Source organism: Rutilus rutilus, assembly GCF_951802725.1.
Source record: "Rutilus rutilus genome assembly, chromosome: 4".
Classification (NCBI taxonomy): domain Eukaryota; kingdom Metazoa; phylum Chordata; class Actinopteri; order Cypriniformes; family Leuciscidae; genus Rutilus; species Rutilus rutilus.
In genome coordinates, this window is record NC_140212.1 from 4,556,912 (window position 1) to 4,579,452 (window position 22,541).

At 41.0% G+C, this 22,541-nt stretch overlaps 1 protein-coding gene and 1 long non-coding RNA gene across 2 annotated transcripts; both read right to left on the reverse strand.

Annotated features, from left to right (window-relative positions):
* Positions 1-328: 328 nt before the first annotated feature.
* On the reverse strand, positions 329-1,746 carry LOC311289959. Its single transcript, XR_014627254.1, has 2 exons — positions 1,317-1,746; positions 329-758 (listed from the first exon to the last, which is right to left on the reverse strand). It is a non-coding gene; the product is annotated as an uncharacterized lncRNA (long non-coding RNA).
* Positions 1,747-11,307: 9,561 nt separating this feature from the next.
* ifrd1 (interferon-related developmental regulator 1) lies at positions 11,308-17,804 on the reverse strand. Its single transcript, XM_084407167.1, has 12 exons — positions 17,595-17,804; positions 15,419-15,523; positions 15,232-15,310; positions 14,992-15,116; positions 14,725-14,882; positions 14,567-14,617; positions 13,589-13,767; positions 13,346-13,454; positions 12,245-12,379; positions 12,034-12,162; positions 11,857-11,952; positions 11,308-11,739 (listed from the first exon to the last, which is right to left on the reverse strand). The coding sequence occupies exons 1-12, from the start codon at positions 17,623-17,625 to the stop codon at positions 11,653-11,655; spliced, it is 1,284 nt and encodes a 427-aa protein (XP_084263293.1). The 5' UTR covers positions 17,626-17,804; the 3' UTR covers positions 11,308-11,652.
* Between the last annotated feature and the right edge of the window lie 4,737 nt (positions 17,805-22,541).

The window sequence follows — 22,541 nt, forward strand, 5'->3', positions numbered from 1 at the left end:
AGCCCTGCAAACCTGTTGGTAGACAACTTAGTGGATAGTGAAAATATGCAGTCAAACACTCTGGAGCCCATCCCAGATGATGTCCCACCAGCAGGAGGCGTTACCAGGGACTCTATTGTGGAGCCCATCCCGGTCCAGCAGCACACCAGTGTCTCCAACTCAGCTGAATAAGTCTACATCATTTTTCTTATTTTATGTACTGTACAATTTAAATGTTTATGTTGATTTTGAGATGTTTAACGTTTGTTGTAAATAGTTGGGGGAAAAACGTTATAGAAGAATTTGTTTCATGTAGAAATTATGACTGTCATTACAAAAATAAACAATGTCCAGAGCAATGAATCCTCTTTTATTTACACATTTAAAGTTGCATAATTTTTTTCCTTTTAAAAAAATATAAGTGAAAAAAGTTAAAGAATATAATATATATACATATTTTTCAATCATTCTTTCAAGAAGAGAAAACAGCCTGTCCATTCTCTCTTGTGCTCTCCTCGCCTCTGCAGTCCCATGTCTTCTCTCAAGTCCAAAAACTCGTCCTCTCTGTCTCGCCTTCTTCGTGGTGCTGGTGCTGCTACCCCTGGCTCCTCTTCTTGGTCACACACTGCTGAACTCAGCCCTGGTGTGTCCTCAGGGATTGAGGCAATGAGGGTGCAATGCCTCTGTCCCAACATCTCATCCATGAGGACAAACCAGGGCCAAGTTTCAGCAGAGGGTTTCCCACTCACACCATCACCTGTCCCAGGACACGTGCAATCCTAAGGCAGAGCAAATTAACCATGGCTTGTTAACAACAACAGCACAATACATTTCAGCAAAGATGTGATCTCAACTTTCTTACTTTGTATTTTTAAAATCATTCATATTCAGAAATCATATTCATGAATACTCAAATTTGGTTAAAACCTTTGTAGACATGGCTTGCATGACAGCACTACAAAAACACATACAAGTGAAACCCCATTGCCTCATCTATGGTACTGCTTTTCCTATTGTTGTGGGCTTTATAGGGTGAGTGATATTTCTTATTTACACAAGTTTGACAGACTAGTGCAAATATTACAATAAAATGTCATTTAATTTATTTAGTTCTTTTTTTTTTTTAAATTGCAGTTTAATAAATTGAGCTGTCTGCTCCTTGCTCCCTGAAACAATTATTAAACTATTAGCACAAGTTTTGCCTCAGACCACCTGACAAATGAAGCCACGCAATGGTGATGGAGTTAAGGTGAAGTTTATAAGAAAGAAAAACTTGTGGCTTTTAACTCAGGTTTCACTAGCTAAGTTATTTGAGTAAATGAAAACATAATACTTACATTTAAATGTGAATTTGCCGTCCACCAGCGAACTCTCGGCCGTCTTTTTTTTATTTTTATAAAAATGTTGTCGTCACCGCCGCGCGATGAATTATGGGGTAGGATAGTCCGCAAAGTGTCCATTTATGTATCCTTCCTTTCACGGGGAAACGAAGGGTGCATTTGGCGTCGCTTTAGCCTTCGTCGCGTCGCGATGACGCAACCGGCCTTCGAATACGGACTTCGGAGGATGCAGAATTGAATTGGGACAGCCTTCATAGCGCCGCGGTGACGCAATCGGCCTTCAAATGCGACCTCCGAAGTGTGCAGCCTTTGAATTGGGACATCCTTCGTCGCTCCGCTGTGACGTTTCGACGCGCCGCTGTGACGCAATCGGCCTTCAAATACGGACTTCGGAGGATGCAGACTTCACATTGGGACACAGCTATTGTGTTTGCGAAGGACTCAATAATCACACCGTGTAGCTTTGTTTATGTTGCCGTTTATCAACTGACGTGAAACGTACAGTATACGACCATTGCCGTAAATCAATGCAATAAGCTTTAAAGGCACAGTAACTTGTCACTCGCAGTGCATAACAAAACATAGTCCAACGGGACCCAATGCTGAACATTTTCAGACATAACATTTTCCCCCCATCCCCCTGGAAACTGTAACATAACTTTTAGCTCACATTCCCCAGTGTCACTATCACCCTGTCACATAGTCCCCATGCCAGACAGGCGGGACCCTCATTCTCTGAGGGCGTGCTGGCCGTGAAACGGCGTCAGGCAATGCTGGTGGATTACCCCCCAACCGGTTAGCTCTTGGCCTAGGCTGCCAACCCAGAGCCGCTGCTGTGGACAGAGGTGATGCAGGTGCTGAGGGAACTGCGACTCTGTGCAGGCGGTTTGAGTGCCAACGAGTCCCATTCTCCAGTCTGTAAGTGGCTGGCCCCAACTGCTTAGTCACCCGCAGGGGCTCTGACCAGTATGACTGCAGCTTATTTTGGCGGTGGAGGTGTTTGATCCTGACCCAAACCCCTGGAGAAAGTGAGGGAATCTGCACTCTGTGCTTGGCATCAAACCTCTCTTTCATCCGAGCCTGCGAAACTTTTACCTGAGCTCTGGCTTCCTGGAGCCCTGGGCTCCCACGTGCAGGAGCTGGCTCAGCTCTCAAGCAGTCCAGTGGTTGCTTTAGTTCACGCCCAATCATGAGCAATGCAGGTGACACTCCCGTGGTGGAATGCTTGGATGCCCGGATGGTCAGGAGAGTTTGGTTGAGTGCGTCGCTGAAGGTTTTCCCTTCCTCCAGACAGGCTCGTATTCCATTTTTGAGAGTTTTGTTCAGTCTTTCCACCCCCCCATTACTCTCTGGGTGATACACTGCCGTCCTGATGTGCTTGATGGACCGTACCGTGAGGAACTCTGTAAACTCTCCAGACACAAATTGGGGCCCGTTATCCGTTGTGATGACACTGGGGAGGCCCCAGTGCCCAAACAGGTTGTCCAGGCGGTCGATGATGGAGTGAGCAGTGATGGAGCTCAGCTGAAAAACCTCTGGCCACTTTGAATGAAGGTCGTGCACAACCAGCAGGTAGCGAGCGTGAGCAGGTGCCCCGTGGAGTTCTCCACAGAGATCGACCTGAATATGTTCCCAGGGTGAGGACGGCCAAGAGGTCGGGGTGAGAGGAGCTGTGGCAGGCTGACCAGTTTTCCCACTCAGGAGGCAGCAAGCGCAGTTACGTACCAGCTCCTCAACATCAGAGTCTATGTGGGGCCACCACACTGTGTCACGGCAGCGCTGCTTCACCTTGACCACCCCCAGGTGCCCCTCATGCGCCATGTGTAGCACTCTGGACCTGAGAATTTCCGGAACGACCGCACGGTGGCCACGGGCCAGGCACACCGCTCCCCAGCAGGAAAGCTCGTTACGGAAGCGGTAATAGGGGAGTAGCCTGTCATCCACTTTGGCAGGCCAGCCGTCCTGGACGTAGGTACGGAGAGTTGTGAGGGCCTCGTCAGCAGCTGAGGCCTGCTGCAGCTCCGCCAGAGTGACTACTGAACTGAGAGGCCCATGCAGGATGTGGACCCAGTCTTCGTCGCTCTCTGTGTCTGATGTCACCCCGCCTGTATCTTTCGTCACCGACACAGCTCTCGACAGGAGGTCGGCCACCGTGTTGGCTCGCCCAGGCATAAACTCCAGACTGAAGTTATACTGGTTCAGCCTGTCAGCCCACCTTAGCAGTCTCATGGGCCTGTGCCCCGAGCCTTGAGTTGCCAGCAGTGCCGTCAGCGCTTGGTGGTCTGTGCGGATGTTAAAAGGCCTCCCATACAGGTAAACATGCCAGCGTTCACATGCCCACAGGCAGGCCAGGGCCTCCCTCTCCCCCACCGAATACTTCTGCTCAGCTGTAGTAAGTGCCCGTGAGGCGAAAGCCACCGGGCGTTCCACCCCCTCATGAGTCTGGGAGAGCACAGCGCCTAGCGCCACCCCGGAGGCGTCGCAGGTGACCATGGTGGGCGCGGTCAAGCTGAAATGGGTCAGTGTGGGTGGGGACGTGTGCTGCCGTTTGATGATGCGCACAGCTTCGTGGCAGGCCGGGGTCCAGTCCCATGTAACATCCTTCCTGAGCAGCTGGCGCAGGGGGGCCGTTGAGTCAGAGTAGTGTGGCATGAATCTGAGGTAGTAGGCGGCCATCCCCAGGAAGGAAGACAGCTGGGATGGCGACTGCGGGTCTGGTAGGGACAGAATGGCCTCAGTGTGTGACATAATCAGGGCGATGCCCTCCTTTGAGAGCCTGAAGCCCAGGAACTCGATCTCCTCAACACCAAACATGCATTTCTCAGAGTTCAGTGTGACCCCATGCTGTTCGAAACGCTGAAAGACCTGCTCCAGGCGATCATCATGCAGTGTGGTCGAGGGCGCATGCACCACCACGTCATCTAGGTAGATGGAGACACCCTGGATACCAGCCAATATGAGTGACATTATCTTCTGAAAACAGCTCGGGGCTGATGACAGTCCAAATGCCATGCGTTTAAATCTGAAAACCCCCACGTGCGTGACAAACGCTGTAAGGTCCATGCTGGCCGGTGCTAGGGGAACCTGCAGGTAGCCGTTACGTAAGTCCATCTTACTGAAAACAATGGAGCCATGGAAATGGCTAGTGAGCTCCTCAGCCGTAGGTAGGGGGTACTTATCAAGAATGATGGCTTTGTTAACGTCAGTGAGGTCGACACAGAGTCGCAGTCCGCCCCCTCTTCTCTTGGCTATCACCAGGTTAGAGACCCACGGCGAGGCATTGACGGGCTCTATGACGTCCGCCTCCACCAGGCGATGCAGCTCGGCCTCCACCGCGTCACGGAGAGCCAAGGGAATGCGCCGTAGGGGCTGGATAACAGGGCGGACTGCCAGGTCAACAGTGGGCTGGTGTACAAATCCAGTCATGTGGCCCAGCCCGTTGAATAGTTGTGGGTAGCGGTCAGACCAGGAGGCGGCGACCTGCAGGACATGCAGGCCCCTAGCATCACTCACAGTAAAACCCAGGGCAAGGAACAAGTCTAGGCCCATAATGTTAGCTCCCTTCCGGGTAATACAGAACTTGGTGGCAGGCGCACATTGTTGATCATATCTGACGGGAAGGCAGGCCACACCCAGAGTGGAGATGGGAAAATGGCCGTAGCCTAACAAGGGTTTAGCCGCAGCTTCCAGAGGCACGTGACTGAAGAAGCGGTCATATGTGCATTTGTTCAGGATTGACACTTTAGCCCCTGTGTCCACGAGGAGTGGAATGAGAGCTGTGCCCACATGGCATGTGCAGAGCTTGAACGAAGGCTGTGAGGTCTGTACAGTGTTTATGGGAACAGCAGCAGTATCATGGCAAGCTGGAGAGGAGCGACAGCAGCGTGCAAAATGGTTCAACTTGTTGCAGTTACGACAACGTTTTCCCTGGGCAGGGCATGACTGATCTCTGGTTGCATGTTTAGGGGAGCCACAGTTGCTACAGCTTTTGTGCCCACTCTCCCTGGACCCCCTGTCCACTCTCTGTACGTCCAAACTGTCACTCACCCTGTCAGCCGCTGCTGCAGTCCCTGTGTGCTGAACTGACGGTGGTGATGACGTCACAGGCTCGTGCACAGCGCGGCCGAACTTGCGCGCCTCCATTAGAGCCGTTTCCAACTGTTTCCCAATTACTAAAGCGTCCGCTAGTGTCGTGGAGTCTGGCTCTAGTAAAAGTCTCTCCCTCAGTTGGTTACATGACATTTTCTCTATTAACTGGTCAACTATAAGTCCATTCTCCAAAGCCCCAAACTCACAAAGTCTAGCCAGCTCACGTAATGCTGATACATAGTGGGCAACGGTCTCACCCGGCTTTTGTGTCCTCTGACGAAACTCAAAACGGTGCATCCGCCGGCTTCTTCCGGAGCTGAAGTGAGCCTTCAAGGCGGCCGTGGCTGTGACGTACTTATCATCCGATAAGGTGAGCGTGGCGAAGATTCGCTGTCCTTCCTGCCTGAGGCAATGGGGCAGAAGCGCGCACTTCCTCGCCTCCGCTAGATCCGAGTGTCCCAAAGCCAGCAAATAATCCTCAAACGACGTCAGCCAGCGATCCCAGGGAACAGCTGGATCACCGGGAACAGGTAGGAAAGGTGGCGGAGGTGGTAAGACAAGTTCAGACATCCTCGTCAATAATCACACCGTGTAGCTTTGTTTATGTTGCCGTTTATCAACTGACGTGAAACGTACAGTATACGACCATTGCCGTAAATCAATGCAATAAGCTTTAAAGGCACAGTAACCTGTCACTCACAGTGCATAACAAAACATAGTCCAACGGGACCCAATGCTGAACATTTTCAGACATAACAGGTTTGTTAACTGATATTCCATAGGAAGAAAGCGGTCATACGGTTAATGTTGGCTGACAGTTTTTCATGAGATCATTAAGTTAATTTGTGGAATGGTTACAATTATGCAGTGTTTTAGTAAAATGAATAAATGATATAGACAATGCAAAAGAAAATCCCTGCAGGTTTTTGCCCCTGATGCTTGCTCCACACAAGCTTCAATTCCTGCAATTGAACATGACCCAACAGCTGCTTCAGATCTCACACCAGCACCAGCTCTCACTACTGCTTCTTCACCAGCACCAGTGCCAGCTCTTGCCCCTATACCACCCCCTGCTATGGCACCAGCCCCCTCAGCTCCTGGATCAGATGTAGCAAGCATTCATAAATGTGTTTCACAAAATGTGACTTCTTTTGAAATGACTGAATTCATTTCATTTACTGAATTCCTTTTGGCTCTACCAGGGGATAAATAAATTTCAGTATACAAGCTTTTGTGTAATAATCAATCCATATGGTTTCTTTTAGATGTTTCTAAAGCTTGGAGTGGGATGAAGGCTAATGTGCTTTTGTCAAAGATTGGACCGTATAAAATGTTTTATTGGGACATTTTACGAACTGGGCCTGGAAATCAGTTGGAGAGTGAGGTAAAATATACGTTTGACAAAAGAATAATTACAGAGTGAATTGCTGTTTAAAAGATCACATTAAGAGAAAATTAACCTTCAGGTGTATAAGACACTGTTGCTAATAATTCTTTTTTTTCCCCTTTTTTTTTACAGTCCATTGCAGTTTGATGTTATTATAAAATAAAGTTATATGTTTGAATAATATGCGCTATTTCTTTCATTGGGATCCAGTCAATTACAATATTATTTTTGGTGTGGTTAATAAAAACACTGGTTTTGTTATTATTTCTACTTCTATTCAGAATGGCTACACAGAACCAATATTCTCCCAGGCTGAATGTTTTACAGTAGAATACACTTTTGATGCAAGCCACAAACTTAATGTGCGGTATCGGAGTATTCATATAGTAAGTGCATTTATAAGTTGGTACAATATAAAGAAGGCTTCCCGTGACAACAGTAGTGGTTGTTTGTGTATGTAAATACCCATGTAAAAGTGTAAGTTAATGTCTGAGATTCAGTATATTTTTTATCTTTCATGTACTAAAAATTGATTTATTAGCCCTCAAAGAGTTTGCAGAGTCAGACCAAGGACTGGTAGCCACCCTAGAAACAAAGCGGGTCCGGCATGAGACAAGCCAAGCCTATTTCAACTTGACTCAGACGAGCGTACTTTGAGTGCACGCAATGAAACTGACATGGATGAGGACTTAAACGTCAAGACCCTCTTCCTAAGAAACCTCCACCCTGGAGTAAGCCACTATCTAGGCGTCATGCCTGCCCTCACACAATGACTATGCAACCGTTGAGGGATCTGGCACACAAAGCCTATGGCCTCAGAAAAGGGAACCAAGCCACCAGCAGTTTGTGATTTCAACACTCAACATCAAGGATTGGCCCCAGAGGGCACCCAACATCACGAAAGCACCAAGCTGCTAAAGAACAAAGAGAGCCCTCCTTCAGCAAAGAACGGGACGCCAGTGTCAGACCCAAACAACCGCTGGTACAATTCAAGGAGACCAGCCACACGCATCGGGATGCCACTGAGAAATCATGGGACCAGTCATGGCTGCACGAAAACCATTTTGACAATTCCTGGAACCAGCCACGGCCGTATGGAAACTCAAAGAGAAAAGGTTCATGGGAGGCTAACTGGACATCCAAAGGAAAGTGACAAACGCCCCAAGGAACAACCAGCCCAAGAGGACGATGACGAAATCCACCCAGGCATCAATCAGACCAACCCCACACTGAGCCCACACAAGAACAGAAGACTGTATCAGTTCACAAGAAGCTGGAAGCCAGAGCTCCTGACATCAAAGCAAATTTAAAAGAGCTGGCTAATGTTAATCATAAATACTAACGATATTACTAGTGATGTCCAACTTCGCCATGAGATCATTAAAAATAACATTAAAGAGGCGTGTGAACTAGCAAGTATGACAGACTGTATTGTAATATGCTCTGGCCCCCTCCCTGTTTGCTGGAGTGATGAGATACATAGCAGACTGTCGTCACTCAATGGCTGGTGTCCGCAGAATCACATATGGGTTCATAGACAATTTAAACGTTTTTGTGGCAGACCTGACCTGTTAAAAATACATGGTGTTCATTCCTCTTTGGGTGGTGCTGCTCTTCTCTCTGGTAATATAGTCTTAAAGTTGAAACTTGACTAACTGGAGCCCAGGTGAGGAAGAAGACAGACTGGCTAAACCGACTGTCTGCTAGCCGCCTCACATCACATGAGTCAGATAAATCTGAACACAGAGACTTTCACCATATAATCATAGACTGTGTCTGTTCCCTGAACTAGAAAACAAAAAACTTCCAAACCCATTTAAGGGTAAAAATGTAATTGATGTTCAACTAATAAAAAACAGATTTGATACCCTTTCTACAAAAGCACTTTATGTAAATTATATGATCACAGATCATAACATAGATGCGCTGTGTTTGACAAAAGCCTGGTTAAAACCAGACGATTACATTATTTTAAATGAGTCTACCCACCCAAGATTAGCCTTGTCTGAAAGACAAAGAGAGAGGTGTTGCAGTAATTTATAGTAGCCTAACTTTCCAGTATTACTCAGAGGTCAAATTTCATTTTCTAGTTTTGAATAGACTCGTCGAGGTGTGTCGTCACTTAAGCACTCACGTTGACTTCTGACAGTCTCCGTCACACAAGGGGAAATCCCACCATAGGTCAGATCCAAAAGGGCAAAGTCCAGCCGGGCTTTTGCAGTTCAATAGCATCAGCATTCAGCACAGTAGAGACGGCACTCCTAACTTCCCATCTCTATACTCTCTCTCCCCGCACCCGCTATCTATCTATCTTCATCGCCGGCGGCCCTAACCGACCGCGAACGACACCCCCCTCCCCCCCCAAAAAAAGGTGAGTACCGCTGTCTTGTTGTTAACAATGTAACTAGAACCGAGCCTCCTTTCATCGTCTTTTGCGCTCCATTTAAACCCTTTTCCACCACCAGTCTCTCAATATAGCCTACAGCTCCCGCCCCGGTGTTTCTCATTTCTCAATCAGTCTCATTAATTAGTTGTCAAGACAATATCCCAAAACGCAACACACATTACACTATGATAAGTTACGTGTAGGTCTTTTCTGGTGCTTCTGTTAAGTTCACTTAATTTATTAGAATTTAGTTAAAATTTTATTTCAGCTCCGTGCCAAATCGGACTCCCATTTCAAATGATTATTAAATTTAGACTGTTTCCAAATAGGAACTAATCATAAATATTGGTTATTTATTAATTTAGCTATTTGATTATTCTCCCACACTTTCAATTATTCGTTCATTAGGGACCCGATATGTCGGCTGAGTCATGATTTTTATTTTGGGATTAGCCAGTCAGCTTTATCCCGGTTGCAGATAGTTCAAAATGCAGCTGCAAGACTTTTAACCAGTACTATTATGGGACCACATTACGCCGGTTTTGAGTTCTGCACTGGTTGCCCGAACGTTATCGAGTGATTTTTTTTAATTCTTCTTTTGGTGTTTAAATCATTAAACGGTCTGGCCCCTCCTTACCTCTCGGATTTATTAGCTGAATGTCGTCCTGTTCTGTCTCTCCGGTCGTCCAACCAGAGATTGTTATGTATTCCGAAGTCGAAGCTGAGATGCAGGGGTGACCGCGCCTTTTCAGTGTGGAATGCTCTTCCTCTCTTTATCATCACTGTCTGTTTTTAAATCTAAGATAAAAACTCTTTTTTTTTTTTGCGAATTGGCATAATAATAAATGAGGAAGTTATATTGCATTATTTTTCTTCTTAATTATATTGTATTGTCTTATGTCTTCATTGTGCAGCACATTGGACAACATAGGTTGTGATGAATGGTGCTATATAAATGAAATTGACACTGACATCTCACGGACACAAATTCGCCAGTTCTGATCTTATGGTGCTTTTCCACTGCGTGGCATGACTCGGTTCGACTCACTTTACTTTGGCTCTGTTTGCTTTTCCGCTGCAGTTTAGGAAAAAAAAAATCCTGACTGTGGTTTATAATGCATGCATGAAAGGGTTGATTATTTATTTAGTTTTAGTTAAGTTACCTTTAATGTTAGTATTTCCTTATGAAAAAACTTTTTTTTTTTTGGAAAAGCATACTTGCATACTCTTACTTTAATTATAAGTAATTATAATTACTATAATGGGATTATAATTATGGGATACTATAATGAGAGTATAATTACTCTTTAATTACTTAAAAATGAAATAAACATTGAAATAAAATACTTTAAGCTAGTTGTCAAGGCAACATTTCTAATTTAGTTTAAGTTAAAGTGCTAAAATATGAAATATAAAATAAGACTGCTTTGACTGTAAGATGTTATAACAATTGTTTTGGGTTTTTTCACATAATGTAAATATAGACAATACACCTGCATATCTTCCAGAATGCAATGCAACAGTAAGTGCATGTTTTACATTAGTTATGTTCAGAATAGCATATGATCTATTAAAGTCATTCATAATCATGGAAAAGAATCTTTGGGTGGTAATGCTATGTAATCACAGCAATTACGATTTCAACTTGTAAAAAGCGTTCACGTCTTCATAGAGCTCGTAACTACAGCTTGTAAAATGGGAATTTTCAGTGAGCTCCTACTTGTACCACCTGACCTCTGCAGATTCATTTAGGCATTGATAGTGTTGCCAAAGAAACAATTCCCAGTCCGAGGACGTGAACAGCTCTGAATATAAACGCCACGCGTTGTCATCTCCAGATTACGGTAATTACGACACGGCGTGAACGCAGCAATACAGTGTCCTCGTGTCCATGTCAACATGTCATGTGGTGCTGACATGTATGCTTTCTTACAAAACATTGACTGGTTATATCAGCTTGAGTGGATCGGTGTCCATGACAACTGTGAATGAAGCAAACAGACAGCAGAAAGTGCACAAGTCTAATTTAACCGCTTCTTTGAGAGAGTTCAAGGCGTCTCGTCTTATTAAAATGAGCCATCCGTCATAACGACACGGACGGAAGAAAACAAACCAGGACTTTTGAATAGGGGAAATCTACTTCATCTAACTTTATTCATCTTTTTGTGTGCTTGTTTGTTTAGTGCACAGCCCTGCAACTACAGTACAGCCCATTGTGAAATTAACACAAAAGAGTCATAAATACTGTACAATACATAACCTACTGTGAAACAAACACCACTTAAATACAGACATAAATTAGAGTCTAGGATGAATTAGTGAATTCATGGATAGCAAATATTAACATTTAATGTATACGTACATACATGTATATATATATAAAGACTATGTAAGGAATGTGAAGAATAGAAACGCTTAAAATGAAAAAAAAAAAAAAAAAATTAATAAATTGATGTGCTTTACAAAACTTCCTAAAACTCCCCAACATCCACCCTTTTGTCCCGAAACTTGTTCCTGGCCTTGGTTCGAGCTTTAAACGCCGCTGCATTGTAGAGGTGCTATAAAAAAATAAATAAATAAAGGGATATAATTTACATCACAAGAAAAACCAAATAAATCTTAAAACACAATACAGTGAAAAACAGCTACATGTGGAAAAGAAGCCGCTTGCTTACTCTCTCCAATCTGGAGCTCTTCATGGCTTTCAGAGCGGCAGAATCGATCAACATCGGTGGTCCCAGTTCAAACACATCTCTTATGAACTCGTTGGCCTGCGGTCAGAAAATTACACTTCTAAAAATCACTTTGAAGATTCCTTTTTTGGATGTATTCTCAACATCCGAGAGCGTTACCTGTAGATGGTAGTTCATCCCGGAGCCTACAAACTCTCTGAAGGTGTCATAAGTCCTCTTCCTAACCCAGCTGTCGATGACCATTCGCTCTGTGCCGAAGCGGATTGTCTCGCTCTGAAAATCCCCTTCCTGTTCCCGACACAGAAGAGACGTCAGAGTCTGAACTACAGCAACCACGAGTCTCCTGTCAACTATTCAGTTCCCATCTCACCTCAACTGCCTTGAGGACATCTCTAAAGACAGATCTTTGCTTCCTCTTATCATTCTTGGCTCGATGTTTGTTGCAGTCAGTGGCTAATGCGTTCAGCTTCTCGCACAATGACTCCCAGTCGTCATAATCAAACTCCTGTGAAGGTAAAGAAAATGAGACCAATACCTTGTCATTGGCAAATTATTTAATTCACTGAACTATTAAAATAAGCAAATTATACAAATGTATTCAAATGTAATATATCACATATTTTTATTAATTAAAATAATAATTACGCACGCTGCGTGAGAAGTTATCCGAAGCGTGCACACGGAAAGCAGACAGCGAGTGAATCCTAAATCTCGTTTAAGTCTTCTTGTGCCATGTTTGCATAATTTTGTGCAACTTTGTCAGAGTTTCCCAGTAAACAGTCGATTGTCTTAAGTGAACGTAAACAGTATCAGTATATTGGATCTGTGCATTATGTCTTAAAGTGACAGCAGCCTAATATTCCTGATGCTGTCTGTTTTTAATGTTAATCAAAGAGCAAAAGACCAAAGAAAGCACTCATTGCTCTTGAATTAATAACTTTTGTAATTTTAAGGATTAATCTTTATTTAATTTATACAGTGAAGATTAGATGCAATATTATTTTACATTTGATGTAAAAACACTGATTGTTTCATTTGTATCTTTGCTTGTTGTATTTATTTGTGCCATTACTTGTAGTTTTGTAGTGATTATTTGTTCTTATTTTCTTTAGTTTTATTCAACAGTAGTCCTTTTGTTCCTGACCATAGCAGATAGCACACACCGAACCGTACCGAAACGGTGACCCTAAAACCACGATACAAACCAAACCGTGAGTAATTTTAACCGTGACACCCCTAATAAATATCTTAATCATTTAATAAAATAACTATTTTAAATAAATACATTTTTAATGTAAATAATTTATCACTATTACTATTTATTTGTGAGAAATTTGAACTGTTACAACCCTAATAAATCTTAATCATTTAAGAAGATAAAAATTGTAAATAATAAAATCTCTCATGTAAATTTATATTACAACTTATTTATTTAAATAAATCCAATTAATTAAATAATTACACAACTTACAGGGTCAACATCTCTGATGAGCTCAAACAGGAGGGCGATGGTCTCCCCAGCAGCAATCCTCATGTTGACGTCGTCATTCTCCAACAGACGTGGAAGTTTAGCCAGATGTCTGAAAAACAGTAGCATATGCTTGTTAGAATAAACCTGGAAGGAGGTTGTATCGTAGTTGTAGGTCCCAAAGTCTCCTGAAAGACCAGTACCATGAAGGAGCGAAGGCATAAAACGGTGTTTTCCTGCACTTACTTTTGTGCAGTGTCTCTGATGTGGCTGCTGGTGCAGATGGTAAGCAGTAGAGCCCAGGACAAGAGAGCATTCGTGTGGAGGTGTGTGGTCTGAGGATTCACAGAAGGTCTGCTTCCATCTTCTCTGACGTACGAGTGGGTGAAGAGGCTCTCAAAACACTCCATAGTGGCGTACACATCCTGGAGGTGACAATCATCAGGTCTGAGTCAATCGTGAAACCCTTCAACATGCCTGATTGCTTAGAAAAAGTACTCAAAACATGTTTACGGTTAACTCCGGAACCACTTTGACTTGATCATTAAATTAAATCTTCAACCAGATTAGTCCCAATTCCAGAATGAATATATCAATCAGATTTGTCAACCAGATGAATGAAACGTATTGCCTCAAAACTTGAATAGTTCTCAAATGATGTGGTTCTCAAGTTCAGCTCACTGATTCAGTGATCTGTTTTCATGATATTTTATATTTATATTAACAGACACGGTCACCATTAATGTTCACTGTATGGAAATAATCTGCAAAAAGATAGTCAAAAAAGGTCCACAGAAAACCAATTAGCAGCAAATGGGTTTGAAATTAAATTCAAGTACTCATGTAAAAAGACCATACTTTGGCCTGTTTACACGACGTTTTCAACTAAAAACTGAAAACTTTATGCGTTTTGGCCGTTCATCTACATGTCAACTGCGTTTTGGGGGCCTGAAAACACAAACATTTTTTAAATTATACCGTTAATGTCTCCATGTAAACTACAAAAACTTGAATTTGTGAAAACAGTGACATTATGCACATGCGTATTATGTGTTCAGGCTATAGGTGCGTAATATTTCTTCAACGCTGTTGTCTGTAAGCAAAAAAAAAAAAAAAAAAAAAAAAAAAAAAAAAGGAAAGGAAAAGAGTTTCGTTTTTTAGTACATCGTTATCATGTAAACATGCCCTAAGGCTTTTATTGCCCACTTGCATTCGAACGCTTACCATGATATCATCTTCTGCAACAAGAGTGCAGAGGCCTAGACCTGTTGCACACTGGAACACAAAGTCAAGATCAACAGATTGTTACAATCTCAAATTTTTGATTTCTCAGAATCATTTTATTTCCTATAAAGGCGCAGTAAAGGAACACGACTGTTTACCGCTTGTCTGGCTTGGATGTTAGCAGCTCCATCATTGAGGATAGTCTTAAATACAGGTTTAAGGGTTTTAAAAACCTCTTCGCTCTCAATCCCAGAACCCAGCTGGATGCACAGAAGACACGCCAGCGAGGCTGCGGCGCACTGCTCCACTCCTTTACCTGGTTTGCAGACGCAAACAGCCAGCTCAACTTTCAGCACTGATGTCATGGCAACATCTGAAGAAAACGGTTTATTTCCAATTATTCAAAAATCACAAATTAAACCAACCTTTCTTCAAGCAGCGCTCAATGCCATCCGTGATGGTCATCCTTCTCTCGGAAATGAACTCGTAGAGGATTTTGGTTGCCATGGCAGTCTTTAGTCCATCAAGGGCACCTTGCCTGGTCTTGGCACTAGAAGGGGAGCATAATTACTCAGTTCAGACCGCAGCAGGAAGCAGAAATGACATCTAGATTATTTAGAGCAATCAACTACAAGTTCGATTCTGAAATCTGAAAGAACACAAACCTCTTATCCACTGTGCTGTCGATGTACACCTTCAGTTTGTACTGGAAGTCCTCTTGAGCCATTTCTTCACTTTCACCAGCTGTCAAATAGGAGGAGTGATAATCATAAATGTTCATCTCTAATATCATGCCACGAAGTCGTCCACAAGAGCCAATGCAGAAATCTTAAGGAGACTGTAAATACGCACCTTCCTCTGCTGCACTGGTTCTTTCACTGAGGCTGCTGCAGTGACTGAGGGTCTCGCTAGATGAGTCTTCATCACTGAACGGCTGGACATTTCCCTGTTGTCCCCCTGCAAAAACAGACGGCAAACTTTAACCTTTGTTGACGCTGCCTCGTTCTTTAAGATCAACCCCTTTGCATAGCTGCATTACTCAGTGGCAGTTTCAGATCAATGCCGAACATGTGCCAATAAAACAGCTACAGTCAGACTAAAATGATCAGGCATCATTTATTTATGCACTGTATTCTAATGCAGGGACATGATGGGAGTTTATGCAGAGCAGCATAATCCAACCGAATATTCGGTGTTGACAAATCACAGTGATTATACATTAATGTATAAATTATACAGTGAAGTATAAATCACAGTAACAGTAAGTTACTCTAAAAAAGTAATTACTAGCTACTAATTACATCTCAGACAGTGTAATTAGATTACTGTACTAATTACCCTCTCTAAAAAGGATTACTTGTTACTTAAAAAAATAAAAAATAAATCCCATTTCAACCTCAACCAGTTGAACAATACAAGGATAGACAGGAAACTGCTCTTTTGATATACAATTGCATAAATTATTTTTGAACTGACCAAAGTATTTATAGGGAGAAGTAAAACACAAATGTAAAAACTTTTTTATATATATATATATATATATATATATATATATATATATATATATATATATAAATAAAAAAAATTGATGTTAAATACACTATTGTTGAATTGTTCTATAGTTGTATACAGTATTTAATGCAATTACATCAGAAGTTTTCCATATTTAAGTTCATAAGAATAGTGTTATCGGAAAAATATTGTTTAACATTTACAAATGTTTTACTTTCACTTTTGATCAGTTTAATACATCCTTGCTGAATTAAAGTATTAATTTCTTTACAAAAATTATATAATATTTCATATATATATATATATATATATATATATATATATATATATATATATATATATATATATATATATATCTTCTTTAGAACAATGAAATTATTCCTCATTTTAGGAGACCTTAAATGCTGACCAACCCTGTAATGGCACTTACAGAGAAGTGTTTTCCAAATAATTTCAGGTGGTAATATGTTGTGGGTGGTGGTCACTTTGACCTTAAAGAACCATCAAGTCTTTAAATGTATGTAGTGAACTCAGCCAAGTGTTATCAGTCCTGCAAAATGCAGATATCCGCAGAAGGTACAAAGTGTCTCGTACTGTTCGGCAAGGTCAGAGGGCACTTATGCAAACAAAACAGCCCCTGTGTGAGATTTCTCAGACAAAAGTAAATATGTTTAGTAGATATAGAAGAGTACAGCAGGTATACAGAGAGAACAACGTGTGGGATGGTGGGAAGGAGTACAGCAGGGTGCCTGAACACAGTCTCTTTCTTCTTCTCAAAGACTTGTGCAAATCCAGCGAGCAGATGGGCTGAGAACATCTAATAACAGACTACAGACTGATTTATACACGTCTACAGCTGAAAAAATGTGGACTTCATGTTCCTAGTTCCTTCTTCCTGTCCTCTATTTGGTCCCAAAACAGGCCTGTGTTACATAAGTGTTTCAGCATGGCCTGAAATAACCTCAAACACACACTCTGACATCTGAAAGATTAAACAAACATTACAGTAGCGTTCTCCTATTTGACATTTCATAACATAAAGATCAATTCAATTTATTTATTGACCTTAAGCAATCAATCATATTTTGAGTTGAATCATCCGATTAGATTATTTTGTTATTAATTCATCATAGTGCACCGTATAACTATAATCTTAGTTTCATCTGTTAATCTTTCGTCGTTTGATAAATGCCGTTAATATGACAAGCGGTTTATGTAAACCCAATCATTTAAAACTAAACATTACCTTAAAATAAAACATCATATTTAAAAACAACACAAACGTAAATTTTCGACCGTCCATGGCTCACACTTTGTATTATTCTTTTGTTTGTGTCAAAAGAAAGACACTCCTGGCTGTCAACCAAACCCGGCTGTGTAGTCATGGAAATTGTAGTTCTCTTCCTCCAATTTCATTGCGATTCGACGCGTAAAGAACTACAAATCCCAAAATCCTTTTCGCGCAGCAGGCCACAAAAAACAACCGGTCATTTGCAGACATTCCCACCCTACTTACCTCTGCCGCTCCTTTTCTTGGCCCGTGGCATCTTGCTTAAATGAGTAGTTCCGCAGATGAAAAATCAACCAATACACGACCAGTTTTTACTATAATGTCTTTTCAGTTGAGTATATTCCAGTGGCACAGTGAAAAGGAAAGAATTAAAAGCGATTCCGGTGTTACACTTGGAGCGCGAGCGATACATTTTCCCTGACAAAGTAGGGCTGCGTCAGCGCGCTGCCGCGAAGCACTTTTATACGACCAGTTGTGACGTGCCTAAATAGGCGTTACCTCACGTGGACCTGGATACAGTAGGACCAATCACGTTACAGTATACGCCGACGTCCTCACATATGACAGATTTCCGCCTCGTTTGTATTGGTTGGTTTGTGCTGTCACGTCCTCATGCGGGTTCATGTGTGCACGTTACACAGAATACAACACATGTAATGGCGGATTATTATTATATATATCTTCAGTAGTTTTTTGTTTTGTTTTTTTGAACAGATTTGATTGTTTTTACCTTGTCCCAAATCCAAATATAATGATAAATCCTCTGTTGATGCATGTATCGACTATTTGGCATTTTACCCATAGACTGTAAAATAATAGATTTTTACCAGACAAATCAAATATACAATTGATTTTAACTTTGTGATTAACTTTATTTTATAAAGTTCACAGGACCAAAAGTGTCCATATTGAAGAAACATATAACATTTCTGTAGTGCATATGATGAAAGTCTTACAGGATAAAAGTCATGAAGAAAATGAATATTGAATGAATGAGGTAGTTTTCATCAGTAAAGACTCCTCTAACCACGTGCAACGGATGATATAACCACATGGGTTATCAGTGCAACAGGTGGACTCAAGGCAACCCTGACGTTTTGACTAGCTGGCTCCTGGCTGGCAAAAGCATAAGATTGTTAAGATAAGTCATTACATAATTCAGTTCGAAATGGACAATTCCTATTTTTTATGGAATTTAGCTGTTTTTATTATAAATGATTTAACTATGTTCATCATCATTATTATTTTTTGTTAATTCATGTCTTCATTTATCTTTAATCAAAATAACTTCCCCTCCCTCTTGCGGTAACATCTCTTCTTTTCTCTGATGACACGTTTACTGGCACAAGGGTGGGACAACCTGTCACTCACATGAAATCGACCAATAGCAAACCACAATAATCCAACGATCCAATCATTTCCCGATGGACAAAATCCAAGTCTTTTTTTCTTGTTACAGAAACCGTTTCAGTCAGACATACATCACAATAGTGAAGAAAACACGATTGCAACTTCGGTTACATTCTGACTTTAAAAATATTATACATATTATATTAGTGTTTTACATTTACTTGCCCAAGCAAAACCCCCACCTTGATGTTTTTTGATGCAAGCACTACTAAATAACTGCCTTAATGCATCAAATCAGAGCGGGATCTTTAAAGGCCCACTGAAGTGCCTTGAAATTTTCCACTGAAACAGGAAAACAGGGCGGGACATATGGAAGTGCTCCTCCCCTTTTTTAAATAGCCAATAGCGTTTAGAGGTGGGCGGATCGATCCTGAAGTATCGATACTATCGATACTGACGTGTATCGAAAAGGATCGATCCTCACATAAAAATATCGATCCAAATGTGTGTTTTTTTTACCAGTAATTTTTATTAATTTAGCACACAATTCAGTGCGTAAAATAAGCTTCTAAGTGGAAAAATAAGCGAATGTTAGCAGATAATTGTGTAGGATAGAACTTTTTCTCCTAGTCATCTGGATACAAGACGAAACCAATCAATCACAGAGAGCGTTCGATGCTGGTGCTTCGCTGAGCTCACAGGCCCAGTGCGTTTGGGAAACGAAGCCTTGCTTACAATGCTTAGATGACAGAGAAACAATCGGGAGTTATTTTGCAATAAACAAAGCAAAAGTGTATATAACGGTTCAAAATGTTGACGTCAGTAAGATTTTTTTAATGAAATTAATATTTTTATTCAACAAGGATCGATGCATTAAATTGATCAAAAGTGACAGTCAAGGGTTTTTCACTGTTAAAAATCTACTTCATATAAATGCTGTTCTTTCAACTTTGTTCATCAAATAATTCTGCATAAAATGTATCATGGTTTCCACAAAAAAATATGAAACTGTTTTCAACATTGATAATAAGAAGAAATGTTTCCTGAGCTGTAAATCAGCATATTAAAATGAATTATCATCATGACTGGAGTAATGATACATTACAATGAGTAATGATGCCGAAAATTCAGCTTTGATCACTTGAATAAATTACAGTTTAGTATGACATAGCAAACAGATAGCCTATGTTAAATTGTAATATTACAGTTTTTACTGTATTTTTGATCAAATAAATGCAGAAGAGAATTAAAAATCTTACAGACCCCAAACTTTTGAACAGTAGGCTAGTGTACAATAGCACTTTTACTATAATTAGGGTAGTTTTGTAAAAGTCACTGACTAATAATAATTACAGGCGAGTTGAGAGCACAAATCACAAAATATTTAGTAGTCATGAAAACGTATTCAAATTTAGCATATTAATGATGCATTCACCTCATAAATCATGACACACTGCTCTAGCACAGGAAAGTGCATACAAGTTCAAGTGCATGCTTTTAAAATGAAAAAGTATTGGTATCGGTATCGATATCGGCGATATTGGCCCTGTATTTACTTGGTATCGGATCGATACCGAAATTTGCAGTATCGCCCACCACTAGCGTTTAGTTTATATCACAGCTCGGCCAGAGCCATTGAGCTCGGTAAAGCTGCAGTTTCCTACTAATCTATAACCGTTTCACCTCGTAATCTCCTCCATATCGCTTTAAAATATCATTCTGTGCAGAATCGAAATGGGTCCGATACGTTTTACGGTCTGCGGCGACTCGCACATATGATCCGCTCTGTGCTATCGTGTCTCTGGACCGGAGCTGCGGTGGTTCACATGACACTAACGTGACACCAGACTTCGTTTCCCTCAATGGAAAGCGTATTTACATTTTCTGAATTGTTCCCTATCCCCTATATAGTGCACTATGAACATTCACCATGTAGAAAATAGTAAATGAGTGAAGAAGTGACCGATTTATAATGTAGGGGGCGGAGCTTCAGATTCTAGAGAGCATTTGATTGGACAGAAAATCTGATGAGAAGCTGAAGTGCAGTGTGATGGCATCAAAATCATTTATCCATATCGGTGGAAGTGAGAGACTGTAAGCTCTGAATGCTTATATCTTCTTAATGTGAAATCTGTCATTGTTTTGGAGCACTCTAGCTTATAGATAACAGTAAGGCTAACATATTCATACTAAAAGCCAAAAAACTTCATTTTTGATTTCATGGGGACTTTATGGGGACTCAAAGAAAGGACACCACTAGAGGGTGCTCTTTCAAAATAATTGCACACAATAACACTTTAGAGTGATCTGATATTGTTGCATTATGTATAAAGGGATTTTTTTGATGATTCAAGATCAGTCAAATCAAATTTAGGTGACACTTTATAGAACGCAATCCCACTGCATCCCAAAACTAATTCAGTGCAGTTTTGGTAACAACATAATAAGTAATCAAAAATGTTTCATAATCAGAGTGTTTTTGCATCTTATCTGTGGATTATTTGAAAAAGCCGGCCCAAAGAGAATATTGCTATTGCTTTGCCTGACCTTTAGACTTCCTGGGAATTAGATTAACATTGTGTAAAAGGTTTATATTTTCATGCCGTTCTCAGCAGGTTGTGCCACACTGGTAATGATGACGTCTTCTTTTTCACTTTCAAAAGCTGTATATTTATAATTGCATTTTACCGTTAAAATACTGTATTTTACAGATGGTTATAATAGCAAGGATCTCTCAAGGTTATAAACAAACATTCTTCTGCTAACATGAATAGAATGATCGTTGAAATTTGTTCTATGTTCTCAAAACATTAGCACAAAAATGTTATTTACATGTCGTTCATGGAGGATCTGAAATTTTATAATGTTACTATACTTTTTTTCAGAATGTTCATTCAAAAGTAACATCCCCATAATGATAAATTGGTATGTGTCCTCAAAATTTGCATTAACCAAGAAAAGTTTTGAACGTTATGAAACATGCAAGTTAGCAAAACGTTCTACAACACATTTTTGTTATGTGAAAGGAACTGAAAAAGAGAAATTAGTTATGAATGGGTGTTGGGTCTAAATATATATTCATCCCATATGTAAACTCTGTTGAATAATTGATAACACACCCTGAGGGGCTGCGCAGGGGGTCAGTGAATAACACACTACTGTTAGAAATCAAAAGATGGCTCAGTAACTCAACAAGCAGCAGGTTTGATGGTTTTTTTAATAAATTTTTTATGGTCATTAAAATCATTTTAAGTCAGGTGTACTTGAAGGCATCACAGCGGGCTGGCAATGCAATATTAACAATGCAAATACTTTCAGTTAATTCTATATTTAAATAATTAAAACTAAAGAAAAAGCTCGTAATGGATTTTCCTCTGCTTTTAAAACAACCGTTTGATATTTTAGCACCAATTAGCTGTTCTTTTTCTTTTTAAAATGATGTTTGGTCAAAAGCAGTGTGATGTTTCCTAACTGTATTTATTATTTTCACAGATGATATTAGCAACCGCTATGCTTACTTACCAGAATACATGATGAGCATGAGGTGAAAGGAAAGAACAGATTGCATGAGGTGTTTGCCAATTCAGTGGTGTGTGAAAGTCTCACACATCCACACAGGTTAGGTGTTTCAAATGAGCTGATGACCCATACATCACCCTTTCATGCTTTTAGGCCCTTATCAAATGAATATTTTGACATTACTGTATATCAAAGTGCTTTTAAATATTTTAACGCTTGCTGCATCACTGGATCGAATCTCTTCAGAAAGGGCATGGTGTAACAATTGGTTTATGTTTATTAAAGTCACCATGAAATTAACAT